The 13,132-nt window shown below is 58.4% G+C and overlaps 1 protein-coding gene and 1 long non-coding RNA gene across 3 annotated transcripts in view; both read left to right on the forward strand.

The window, feature by feature from the left end:
* Positions 1-13,132, forward strand: part of LOC111145649 (chromosome unknown C7orf50 homolog) — a 114,392-nt gene that overhangs the window by 88,498 nt on the left and 12,762 nt on the right. Inside the window, exon 4 of one of the 2 annotated variants that reach the window (XM_022500719.1) lies at positions 5,127-5,133. The exons of the other annotated variant lie outside the window; for it this stretch is intronic. Within the exon in view, the coding sequence (XP_022356427.1) occupies positions 5,127-5,133 (7 nt within the window). The remainder of the gene's footprint in view (positions 1-5,126; positions 5,134-13,132) is intronic. 2 annotated transcript variants of the gene reach the window in all.
* LOC111145650 lies at positions 1,157-2,932 on the forward strand. The gene is made up of 2 exons (XR_002640486.1): positions 1,157-1,245; positions 2,436-2,932. It is a non-coding gene; the product is annotated as an uncharacterized LOC111145650 (long non-coding RNA).

Raw genomic sequence — 13,132 nt, forward strand, 5'->3', positions numbered from 1 at the left:
TCTGGCTCCTGCACCTTGAAGATCCTTATCAGACTGGGAAGATGGGACACCCACACCCGCCAGCCAGCACACAGTGGGCAAATGAAGAAATGGCTTCTTGAGCTGTCCCAGCAGCCAGAGTACAGTGTCCTGGGATGCCTGGCTTCTGATCTCTGCCAGAGAGGTGGTTGAGATGCCCTCCGCACCTGTCCCCAACCAACCCTGCCACTGGAGCCTCCAGTAGGCCCCTGGATGGATTTGGAAGTCTCCTGGCTGCCTGAGTGTGTTTTTTTTTTTCTTGCGTTCTAAGATTCACCTGCTGTCTTACAGGAGGGAACACATCCTCCAGAAGAGATTGAGGTGTTCACATGGTAAGGGAAAATCTTTGTGACTGATTTATTCGGTGGTTCTCTGCTGAACACTTACGTTTGGCTGGGCAGTGTCTTAGAGCCTACCCTGCAGAGCCCCCAGTTGGGGGGGACTAGATATTAATCAGTAGATTCCAGTGGGTATCCACTTAGAGAAGGGCTGCGGGGCTGTGATTGGGAGGGTGCTCAGAAGGTGAAGCAGTTTTCTCAGAAACTGAGGCAGACTGGTCGTGAGGCTCCAAGCAAAGGGAAGAGCTTGTGCAAAGGCCCTGGGGAGGAGACAGCAGGACAGGTTCAATGAACCCAAGGGTGCTCAAGTGGTGGAGATGTGGGAGTGGGGCCAGGGCGCGGGACCAAAGCCTGCCAGTCAGATGGGGGTCCATGTTGTGGGCAGACAAATGGGGAGCGACTGGGGGCACTGCAGCACTGGTCTTCCTGCCTCTCCTGTCGGGAGCAGCCCGGAAGCAGGGCCTGGAAATAGGCAGACCTCTGCGCGTGGGCTCTTGGTGGCCCAGCTGTGGACCGAGAAGCTGTCCTGAATCGCTGTTCCTCTTCTGAACAACCTTTTTGAATAACGAACCTGGCGCCGCACCTCTCCTGCCTCCTTTGCAGAGCCGGGCTGGGGTAACGCGGAGGGGGTCCGCGCCCACCTGCGGCGACAGTCTCCGCCCTCTGCTTGTAGACACGCCCACACTCGGCGCCTCGCCCGCCGGGTCCAGCCCACCGCCCGGAGCCACGCCCGCACGCTGGGACCTCACTAGCCGAGCGCCCGCGTGCTTGCGTCACCACCAGGCCGGCTGGATCCGGTTCCAGCCGAGCCAGGCCGGCCTGACATGCGCAGTGCGCGGGCTCTGCGGCCGGGCGGGCCCTGAGCGCACTGACTGCCCGGTAAGCGGAGGTCAGTACGCCGAACCCGGGAGCGGGGCCCAGTCGCGGGAGGTGGGTGGGGGCGGAATTCCGCCCTGCCCGAGCGCGCGGAGGGTGGGGCGCGTCGGGGTGGGGGGTGCTGCGGGGTGTCTGGCCTGGGTAAGACGGGTTCCCGTAAGACCGCTCGCTGTGAGGGCGGGGTGCCCTTCTCTCATGGGGTCGGGCGCGGGTGGGCCCACGCCGCTGCCGGGGTCACATCGTCCTGGGAGCCTCGCCCAGCTACCCGGGTCCACCTTCCCCCGCCTCCTGGGGCCCTAGAGCGCCCTGCTCACCATCTCGACGGTCTGCGCGGTGAGGAGGGGGCCCCAAGCTGTGTCCTGCAGCGGGAGGTAGGGGTAGTCGTGGGGAGCTCCGAGCTGGGTCTTACACCGGGGGGAGGTGGGGGGCTCCGAACTTGGTCCTGTACTGGGTGGATAGCGGGGGGACTGGGCGGGATTCGACCAGTGTCCTGCATCAGAGGGGAGGGACTCCGAGCTGTGTCCTGCTCCGGGGATGGGAGGGGGAAATGGGGTGCATGGGGGAGACTCTGAGCTGCGTCCTGCCCTGGGCTGGGAGGCGTGTGGGAGGCTCTGAGCAGCTCTTAGCAGCTTCTGCCTGGGGAAGGCCTCTGAGACTGACCCTTGCTTGCTACTTCAGAGAGCTGGGTTTTAGTCTCAGACCCAGGCCATGTGGCCCCACCGGAGTCCCCTGGCTCTCCAGCTCTTCTCTGTAAAAGCGGGGAGGGGTCTAAACCGTGTCCCTGTTCTGCACCCTGGGACTCAACCTGTCCTTACCCTTGCCTCTCCTGGGATGGGTGTTGTCCTCTGGCTGGGACTTGTCCTCAAAGCTTTAGTAGCCCAGGGCTGCCTTTCCTTTGCAAGGCCCACCCACACATGGCACATCCTTGTTTGGGGGAGTAAAACTTTACAAGGGTATTACTGTTCTGCTTGTGAAATTATGTGGCTGTAACTCACAATTTGGGCATGTGATTTTTCACTGTACATTCAATAGGTCTTGCAAAGTGAGAAGAATCTAACCCTTGGTTTCCAAATGTGATGAAATTATATTTAACAGTTGATGGAATTGACTTAATGAGATGCTGTAGACATTCAGTGAAGCCTTTGTTTGGATTTTGCTGTTTTATCATGGAGCCAGTAACACGTTTTGGTTTTTTCCCCATAGCTCAGACCTTTTGGGGGTCCTGACCAGCCCACAGGGCCCAGAAGGCAGCGGGGCCCCTGAGATGAGGATTTGGATCAAGGTGTCCTGTTCAGTTTGTACCCAGAGGCTCAGCTCTCTCCTCTTCCTCAGGGCCCAAAAGCCACCGAGGGAGAAAACAGTCCAAAGACGGTTCATTTGGAGCAGCATGAAAACATGTTGGAGAGTCTTGTGCAGAACTGTTGGCTATTTTCGGGGAGAGAAGCCATGTCAGTGCTTCTTACCGCATCGCCTCCACGAGAGCTGGCGCTCTGTGCCTGCTCCCAGAGCCCTGGGCCTGCCTTGACTGAGGTGGGGTTAGGTGTTCACAGTTTTGTAGTATGCTTTCAAGCATGAAGAACCTGATTTTCGTTAACGTGTGGCAAGGTCAGCACTGCCAGATTAAGAATGAGTGTCAGTAGATTTTTTGGAAGTCGTTGAGAAGTGTATTTTTTGTATATTACATGTTATTTCTAGATTCATGTACGAGTCATACTTAATACTCTGCCTGGCTCTACCCTGTCTCGTGTTTCCAGATTAAACTCAATGTGCAGCCTTCAGTTCCTGGCCAGTTCCACGTTCCCGGAAATGAAAGGAAGGCAGCAGATTCAGAGTTTACTAGGAAGGAGGTGGGCGTGGCTGGGGGGCCTGCTGTGAGCACGGGGCAGGGCCTAGCATGTGACCTTTGCCTTCCGAGCCAGCCCTCAGGCCTGGAAGCTGTAACTGACACTCTGCCTGACGTTGTTGACCATGCCTGGTGTAGCTGGGCTCCACGCCTGTGCTGAGTTCAGATCGTGAGTTCCCTAAAATCAGATGAAGGCCCAGTCGGCCAGTCCTACTTGTAGATGACAGAGCTCATACCAAGAGGAATCATCAACCCAAGTCAGCGTGGGCTGGCAGCAGGGGTGACGGGTGGCATGGCCCTCAGGGCCTGGAGGTCCGGGAAGACCCAGTGAGCTGCTTGCCTCCAATGAGAGGTTAGCCTTTCCCTTTAGAGGGGTGGCATCTGCACGTTCTCTGGGTGGCCATGAAGGGCTGGGGGTCTGCCTGACCCGGTCCTATGCCTGCCTGCCTGCTGGGAGGCTTGCCAAGGAGACTCCCTCACAGCCTCTTTGGGGACTCGGCTTGCTCTCAGAAGGCCCTAAGACTGTGCTGGAGCAGGCAAATGCTGTCTGCCGTAAATGCCCGGTAAGAAATGCTGACCCCTCGACTGGGTGGGGCGGGCCCACTTACCAGCTTCCTTCTCCGTGGAGTCTACGTTCTTCTGATGAAGAGCATGGAGCCTTCCCTGTCCTCGTGCCCTCCTTTGCCATGGGTTCTGTGATCTCATGACCCTGAAGACGTCCCCGAGCCTCTCCACAGCCTGTGCAGACTTCAGCCACACCCTGGTGCGCTCTCCCAGCCTGTGGGGACACTCAGGTTGACATCTGAGCGTGTGTCCTGTGAGCTGCCCCCCTCCTGTCCTCCCTCCTCAGCTGCCACAGTTGCCATTCTCCTGGTCCACATCACCATTCCCTTCCCCCGTGCCCTTTCCTGACTGTGCAGCCATGTCCACAGGCTCGGAGGCAGAGCCACAGCTCAGCCTGTTCCCATGTTGGCCCTCTGTCCCCAGCTAGGGCCCCTTGAGAACAGGATTGCTTTTCACTTCTGTCCCATGGCACCTGACTTGCACTTTGCCCTGGACATCCACCCCAGGTGGTGATCTGGGCAAAGCAGTGCGGAGATGGACCACGTTCCACATTGAACCAGCCTCCAGTGACGGTGCTGACTTACAGTGCCGCGTCAGGGCCGGCCCACCGCTCCTGCCAGGAGGGGCGGCTTACTGCAGTCTCTACCAGTCAGGACTCTCTATGGCAGAGACGGGGCTGGCTGCGGATGGTTCCCTCTGGCCAGTAAAGTAGAAGGAGGAAGGTGTCACCAAGGTCTTCCAGGTGGCTCTCCCCACTGGTCCCCAGTCCCTATGGGCAGCACTTGCACACCTCCTTCCCTCTCAGACAGGAAAGTGGAGATTTGTCTGCCCCCATCTCCCCCAAAACCCTAGCCTGTCTGCTCCTGGTGTCCATCCGTGTGTCTGCTGCCACTAGAGAGAGGGCCCTCCAGGGACAGGGCTGGACATGCAGACTATAGATCAATGGACAGACCAGCTGTGAAATGGTAGATGTGTCCTAAATAAAAGGAATGACTTGCAATATTGGAGGACTTTGTATCCAGAGAGCTAACCTGACCTTTGTAAAGATGGCATCTCAGGGCTGGAGGTCACTTCTGTCTGCAGACACCTGTGGCGTCACACCTCAGGAATGGGGCTGGGCAGAGCTCTCTCTGCTGGCTCGGGGCTAGCCTGTCTCCCAAGGACCCAGTAAGCTGGTCCCAGCACAGCATGGGAGAGCAGTGGCATCCTGGTGCCCATCTCAGGCTGAAGCTCCGTGTGGCTGTTCACAGGGTTTTGTGGGACTGGTCATCTTGGCCAGCTCCCGTACCCACGTCTGTGTACCTGGGAGTCTTTGGGCTTTTTAGCGCATATGGGTCTATGACAAACTTCACCCTCTCACCACAAACTCCATTTCCGCCCTGGGGTTACGAGAAGTAGCAGTAGAAGCAGAGCCGCCCGGCGCTCCTGACCCATGCTGGTCTCCTGGCTCTGGGCTGTCTGGTGCTCACAGCTTGCCCAGCCCAAAGTGATGCTGTGTGGCGGGGGAGGTAGCCCTGTGGCTGGGAAGCTGAGACTGGGAGGCAGGGCCCACTGACAGTCCAGCCCCTGGGGTTTGAAGAACATTGGTGTGGGACCCCTCCCTGGAGTGATGGACAAGACTTCACCCCTTGGACGACGACTCCTCCCTGAAAACTGAGGAAGTGAGCTCCATTGGGGTCCTGGAGTCTGTTCTTTGAGGTGTGTTCCTGGGAAGAGCATCTAGCAGCTTCCATCCTATTCTCCGAGGCCAGGTGGATTTTGATGGGGAGAAGTAGGTGGGGAAGGATCCTGGCTCTTCTGGGGTGCATGTGGTGGCGGACCCGCAGGCTTGGGGAGCCGGGCTCAGGTTGGGGTTACATTCTTAACCCCGGCTCTCAGAGAGTTGGAGCCTGGAATTAAAAATAACCTTGCTGTCTCTATTGACATTTAGCTTTTTCTCACACTGTGAGTGTGGGCGGCAGACCACAGTGGCATTGGCGGAACAGGTGGAGGGTGTGGGTGTGTCCTGGCAGGTGGTGGGTGGAGACCTACCCCCTGTGCTCGCCGGCATCTCCCAGTTACATTGGCTGTCACGTCTGCAGCTGACGCTTAGCGAAGCACAGATGGTGTCTCTCCTGGTAACGGTCTCTGTCCCTGCGTGTTGCATGTGTTGTGTCTTGCATTTGAAAGCCTTCTGAGGGGTGCACAGGCCCCACTACGTGCATAGGCGTCTGGATCCAGGAGCTGTGCTCTGCGAGGAGCCTCCGCTGCCCTCAACAGCTGCTCTGGCCGCCGCTCTCCCTGTCCTCCAGGAGCTCACTTACATCCGGCCGTGAGCTCCTCGAGGCCAGAGCCCGCGTCTGCCTCCGCTCAGCACCAGCGCGACGCCCCCAGCATGCGCACAGGGCCACGCGGCTCCGGTTCGTGGCAGCTTCCATGGGTTACCCAAGCAGCTTCCCGAGTTGTCAGTGTGCACATTTCTGAAGTTCCTGTTTGAATCCGGTGCTGCAAACAAAATGAAACGGGGAAATTGTCCCATCCGTGCGGTAGCAGAGGCATCGCTGTGTGGGTTAGCTTGGGCGGATGTCATGGTTGGTCCCTACACCTTTTATATCACTGGCTCTGTCTGGAGTCTGCTGGGTGTTGCTGTGAGTTTCTGGTCGCTGCAAAGGCCTGTCCTGGTTGCAGCCTTGGCGCTAGTCCCGCAGGCTGTGTCACCAAGGAACCTGTGGAGGGGGCGTGCGGGGGGTCTCTTGCCTCTAACAGCTGCATGTGTGTCTGCTCATTTCAAAATAAAACATGGCGTTGAAAAATCATAGGAAACACTCCCTTTTTTCTTCATTGTTTCTAGAAAAGGAAAAGGTAGTTTGTTACTGTAAGTTATCTTTCTGAATTTTCATAACTAGGGTCTTGAGTCTGATGAAGGTTCAGTCTTTGAACTGGAACAAAATTTCTAGTGGTACCACAGATGGAGCCGTGGGCTTCCTGTCTACCCCCCGAATGCCTGGGTTCAGAAGCAGAAGGAAGAGGGGCTCCATTGTGGGGAGGCCTGCGAGCTGGAGCCAACTTCCTTTTTTCCTGCTGATTCCTGGACCCCCGACTCCGGAGACCCTTCTGTCCCCTGAACTCTGGGCTCTGGAACAGTTGGTTTCAGGGTTCTGAGACTCAAAGGGTCAGCAGACCCCACTGTGGCACTGGGGGCCCCCCTGTGCTGAAACTGCGCCTGGAGCATTCTGGGCGGTTTATGGACAGACAGCTGTGGTTGAAGATCGCCCAGAGGCGAGAACCAGCACTCCCCAAGCTGCTCTGGCTCTGACGGAGCGGGTGGGTGCTCTTCTCTCTGCACCGTGCGGTGGCCTCGTGTCAGGGAGAGTGGGCGGGACTCAGCCTGGGTCTGTCACTGGCCTGCTGGATGAGCTCCGGCCCTTCCCACCTCCTCCCCAGGCCTTTCCTGCACACCTGTCACTGGGAGATGGGTCAGTGCCCGTCATGGACACCATCTGGGGAATGCTGCCCCCCCCCCCCCCAGGGGAGACAGACCCTCTGGATTCATGCAGCAGGTACCACGTACCTCCCCTGCCATGTGCCGGGTTGGCTTGTGTCCTGGAAGTGGTGGAGGAGTCCTGTCTCCAGCTTCCCCCAATCCCGGCCCCCCCACCCTGGTGCCTCCAGCCAGGCTGCAGACCCCGTGGCAGGAGTGGGGGCTGTCCTCTGCGGGCCCAGGGCACGGGTGCCAGCAGCCCCCTGCCTTCCTGATGCCACACCGAGGTCTGGCTGGAAGGTTGCCTTCACTCTCAGCGTGCTTTCTGGTCCTCGGAGCCTCAGTTGTGTGGCGAGCACTGCTCCTGTCTGGCGGGAGCCAGTGTGGCCTCTGCTCTGGGCCCAGGGTTAGCCTTGCCCCTCCTGCCGTCAGCTGTGGCGAGAGGCCCTGTGAGATAAAATCCTGGAAGCACAAGGCACGTTTTCTATTTTGTAGGGAGCCAGAGCCCCCCCCCCCAGGCTTGGTTGGACCCCAGTGGGGCAGCCTCAGCCTCAGACTCTGCGCCCCCTGTCCCCCGATCCCTCCCTGGCTCTTCATGAGCGACTGGTACTGGGAACTGCTGCCCAGGCCTTGCCTGGAGCCGGCAGACCCAGCTCATCCAGGACCAGGACCAGGCTCTGGGCTCCACTCCTCTGCTGGGGCTGACAGCCGACATGGGCCAGGTGGAGACTTGTATGCATGCCTGGGGCGAGTCCTGGGGTTTTAGATGCCCCGGGTAAAGTCGACAGTTCATAAAAGTTGAACCTAAGAGGATCTGGGGCGCAGTCTTAAGCCCAACCTTCTGGAAGGCCCAGCCCTTCTCAGTTCTTGGTGCGGCCTCTGCCCACCTCTGAGAACTGGTCCTGGTGGGTCAGGAGCCAGCACCCAGCCCACTGGGCGGACATCTCTACCCTTCACAACCCTCATCCAGACCTGCCACAGACTGGCCTCCAGGTGGCCGGGCCTCTCCAGAGCACTGTGTGCTAGTCCCCATCTGTAGGGACCTCTGTGAACGGGCTGGTGGAGATGAGCTCTGTCAAACCCCAGAGCTTTCTGCAAATGTCAAGTTAAAATAGGAGCGGATGCGGTGGGAGGCAGGTATGGGCATCAGGAGCCTGCAGAGACCCATCCTGTCACCGCTGGCTGCCCTGGGCCAGACCTGGGGGTGGCCATGTGGGAGCCCTAAAGGTGGGGCCCTGTCCTGACAGAGATGTGCTCTTAGCGTACAGCCCGCAGCCATTGCAAACACTTAGCATGAAAAAGAAGGATGCAGAATTCCAACTTCTGTTGTTTCTGCGCTGTAGTGAGGACGTTGTGTTGTGGTTGCGCTGGCCAGCTACAGGCCTGGGCTCCCACTTTCTGCCTTGGACGGCACCTGCCCAGGCCCGAGCTATGAGTCCCAGGGGACCCGAGCCCCCCTGTGTGGTAGAGCTGTGGGGTGAGCAGAGCTCTCCACAGTAAAGGGGTGTGCGCACATTTCTTTGTCTGGCCTGGGGGGCCATCGAGTACAGCCCGTAGCAAAGAGTTGGGGGTTTTCACCTAAATTTGGCTACATTCTAGATTCTGTTTCTCCTGCTGGAGTTACTTTTCGTTCACCACGTTTTGAAAAATAAAATGTGGCCACCAGATGTCAGGAGGCATTACTCCACCATGTAGACAGGCAGAGAGAGGGTTCCAGAGCCCGGGGAGAAACCTTCATCCCCTCCCCCAAAGCTGCTCCAATGCTGATTGGATTTTGGGTTTCCACACACTATTTCAGGGAGGAAAAACAGTTTCCCTTGCTTTATGAAACCTCATAAGCATTGAGTTTAGTGTCTCCTTTTGGAATTCCAAGTGGGAAAATCTGGAGGATGGCTAGTTTGTCCCCACTCTCCTCTGTAGCAGGTGGCAGGACCATGCCGACCTGTGAGGAGCATTCTCCATCACCCTCGGTTTTTGCCATGTCGCTGGACTTTAGCAGCTCTGGGCCCATCCTGGGCTCTGGCTGCCGCCGTGCCATGGCTGGGCCAGCCGCTCCGTCTTCTGCCCAGGCGACATTGCCTGCCCAGCTCTCTGTGTGAAGAGGAGCACTTGATCTCTGCTCTTGGGTGCTCTGAGAAAGACAAGGGGCCTTTCTCTGGGACACAGAGAGCTGCTGTCCACCCTCCTGGGGCCTGAGCCAGGGCCAGAGGCTGTAACTGCACGCCTGGGGCTGGGGCTGGGGCTGGGGCTGGGCCTGGGCCCAGGCATGGGCCTGGGCCTGGGCCTGGGCCTGGGCCTGGGGTGAACTGTCTCTCCTGGGGCCCTGAGGCTCAGAGCCATCCACATTTCAACCAGGGCAGCTTCTGTGCTTGGGAGCAGGTACAGACAAGTGACGAGGCACCCAGCGGTGTGTGGCCAGCACCCATGTCACCTTAGCGTGCAGTGCCTGTATGTGTGTGAGACCCCTCCCGAGTCTCTCATTTGGCAGAAAGCCCACACTGGATAGTCTGGCTCAACCCGGACACTTGTGCGAGATCTGCGGGAGGGGGCTGAAGGGGCACATCAGCCAACCACTGGCACCACCGCTGGACAACCCCAGTTTCCAGAGAAGTGGTGGGGGATAATGCCAGGGGTCCGCTGCTTTTGGGGTGGTGGGTCTGTATGGCCGGGTTTCTGTGGTCAGCTCAGTCTGGAATGGGTAGTCTCCACTCACACCGTGACAGCCTGTCACCCAGCGTCTCCGGCGCCCGAGCAGAAGGGTCCGCAGGGCAGTCCACCCACAAAGCCACACAGAACCATCGGAAAGCCTCACCCCAAGGGCCTGACACCACAGGGTACAGAGGGGGCCCCAGAAAAGGCAAAGTGGCACATTGAGCAGACTCTGGTAGGCTTGGCCCCTCGTAAACGCATGTTGTTCCCACTGTGGTTTCACAAGAACGAGCCAACAGAAAGGTGAAATGGGCCTCCTGCAAGCTTGCTGTTTTGTGTGCTGGAAGCCCTTACCCACACGGCAGAGGACAGCCATCGCCTGAGCCCACAGTGAGACCACTCGTCCTGTGGCTTGAGATGCCCCCAAGCCCACATCAGCCAGCATAGGCGCCGCTGGAAGGCGACAGTGAAGCAGACACAGCCTCCAGCGTCTCCAGGTGGCCCTAAGAACATGAGTGAGACTAGGCCAGCAGGAGTCCTGGCTCCCAGCTGAAGCTGGGCCCCTCTGGAGATGGGTCTGTGCTATCTCCTGGGAGAACCAGAAACATGGCAGGATTTCAGCTGCACATTTGAGGTCCTTGGGTACTTTTGGGGGTGACTTTGTGGCTCTGCCCCAGCGCGGCAGCCCTAGAGCAGGCAGAGAGACCAGAGTCCCCCTGCACCTGCCCGTCCCCTCTGGGGGTACTGGGGGTACTGGCTTCCACGGTCCTTTTGGGACACCCTATGCAGGTACATCCCCAGACATGTGGCACCTCGAGGCACACGTGGAGCTATGGGCAACCCTGGGTCCCATCCCCGCTTGGCCCTGAACTCACCCTGGTCTGCCACAGGTACCAGTTTCACACAGTGGGCCAGGATCACAGGTGTTCAGACTGGCTGAGCCAGTGTGGCCACGGGGCTTGTGCACAGCCAGGGGCCTCCTCTCCCTGCACCCAGCACCGCACCACGCTCTGCCGCTGCCACACTACCCCTGGCAGGTGTGGGTGCGCAGCCGGGACCGTGTGCCCAAGAGCATGCCCCTGCCGGGGAGGGAGGGTGTCCTGGCAGACAGGGTGGTCAAGACCCCTGTCCCTTGGGGTGCCTAGGTGGTTCAGTAGGTTAAAGCCTCTGCCTTCAGCTCAGGTCATGATCCCAGGGTCCTGGGCTCGAGCCCCGCATCTGGCTCTCTGCTCAGTGGGAAGCCTGCTTCCTCCTCTCTCTCTCCACCTGCCTCTCCTCTTACTTGTGATCTCTGTCAAATAAATTTTTTTTAGAAAAAGACCCCTGGGGGCACCTGGGTGGCTCAGTGGGTTAAGCCTCTGCCTTCGGCTCAGGTCATGATCCCGGGGTCTTGGGATCGAGCCCCGCATCGGGCTCTCTGCTCAGCAGGGAGCCTGCTTCCCTTCCTCTCTCTCTGCCTGCCTCTCTGCCTGCTTGTGATCTCTCTCTGTCAAAAAAAAAAAAAAAAATCTTAAAAAAAAAAAAAGACCCCTGTCCCTTGAGTCCACGTGGGATCCTCCCTGCCTCCCAGGTCTGCCTTCTTTCCTAGATGAAGGCTCTGCTGCTTGATCCTGGAGAGAAGGAAGGTCTGTTGTGACCTAGAATCCCCCAGCCTGGGTGGGAACAGGGCACCCTAACATCAGCTGGCTGCTTTGGGAGCCAGCTGTCATGTGTAGGACAGCAGCCCTCTGTGCCTCCTGGTGGCCCTAAGCTCCCAGTCCTGGAACTGAGACTCTGGCATCTGTCCCTGAACCCCTGTGCTTCCTGGTTGTCCTGAACTACCAGTCCTGGAACGGAGACTCTGGCATGTCCCTGAACCCCTGTGCTTCCTGGTGGCCCTGAACTCCCGGTCCTGGAACCGAAATTAGCATCCGTTCCTAAATCTTGGAGCTGATCATGCCCCAGAGGTGATGTCACCCCACTGTCATGCCTGCAGGGACCACACATGTGCTGGCGGCTTCCATGCCTTCAATGCCCTATTTATACCTCTTTTAAGGCTCAGGGAGACCAGGGGAGCCTCAGTGGCCACTTCCCTGCCTGCTGTGAGGCCAAGGCAGCCTTGGACAAGGGCTCTGGCCAGGCTGTGTCTGGGGCTAGGGACACACGGTGGGCATCGCTGTCCTTGCAGACCATTTCTCAGGGCTCCAGAGCTGCCCCCACTCCAAAGGCCGCCTGCTCCCCAGGCCCCGGGACCACACTGCATTGCTGGCTGCTGTACTGCAAAGGAGATGGGCTGGCCTGGGACAGATTGGGGGTTCTGAGGGGCTGGGACAGGGGTGAGACCCCCACCCAGCCTGAGGTGCTCGCTGCTAAGTGTGGCCTAAAGCCAAGGGTGCAGGACCGAGAAGCAGGTATACGCAGCCACCCTTTCCCATCAGAGGCTTAGACTGGATCCTCCAAAAAGCACAGAGGCAGACAGATCAGGCACAGGATGCTGATTTGGAGCCATAGCCCCAGGAGCCTCAGCACAGCCCTGGAGAAAAGGTGAAGCACCCCTCCCACCCATAGGCCTGGCCCCAGTGCCCTCCAGAGCTTTAGGCAGGTTCCCATCACAGAGATGAGCCAAGGCTGTGGGGCCAGTAGCCAATGTTGTCATGGCCGCCCCTCAGGAGTCCCATTTGTGTGGTTCTCCTCGCAGCAAAGCCGCAGGGTGAAGGGAGCCGGGCCCAGGGCCAACAGCTCATGTGACCCTCCCTTTGTGAGGTCAGATACTCACCAAAAGGAGAGAAGAACCATGCTGGGTATTCGCCCCATCCCACGCTGACACTGCGGCTCGAACCTGCCAGTCCTCCCTCTGGCCTCCCCCACAGTATCCCCTTCCTGGAGCACGCCTCTGGGCGTTTGCTTTCACGGTTCTCCTGTTTCGGGCTTTGGGCATCTGCAGGGGCACCCGTGCTCCGTGACTGAGGTGGGTGCCCAGAGAGGCGCCCTTGTGGATCCAAAACAATGTCAAGCCTGCTCTCCCTAGAACTTCCTTCCTGCAGGTCTGGTCTGAGGGTGTTTCTGCCTGGCCAGAACACATGGTAGCCTTTCTAGATCAAAGTAATGCCATTTCTGCCTGTGTCTCTTGCCAGGAGTTACCAGGGTAAAAGAAAACGTTTATTTCATGCATTGTATTTTCTCAGATATACGGTCAGCTTTTCTGTCAGCGGTGCCCCTGGATTTCCTTGGGCTAATTGACTCCACTCTCCAGTCTGTGGGGCTTTTGGATTTGTGCATTTTCAGTACATTTAGTGCATGTACTCAGTGTTTTCATTGCCCTCGAAGCCCGTAAGGATTGTTTTAAAATGCATTTCTAATCACACAAGCACTCCATGACTTACTATTGTACACGGAAACATTTAC

This window comes from Enhydra lutris, unplaced genomic scaffold (genome assembly GCF_002288905.1).
Source record: "Enhydra lutris kenyoni isolate GAN:26980312 unplaced genomic scaffold, ASM228890v2 scaffoldscaffold13, whole genome shotgun sequence".
In the NCBI taxonomy this organism is placed as follows: Eukaryota; Metazoa; Chordata; class Mammalia; order Carnivora; family Mustelidae; genus Enhydra; species Enhydra lutris.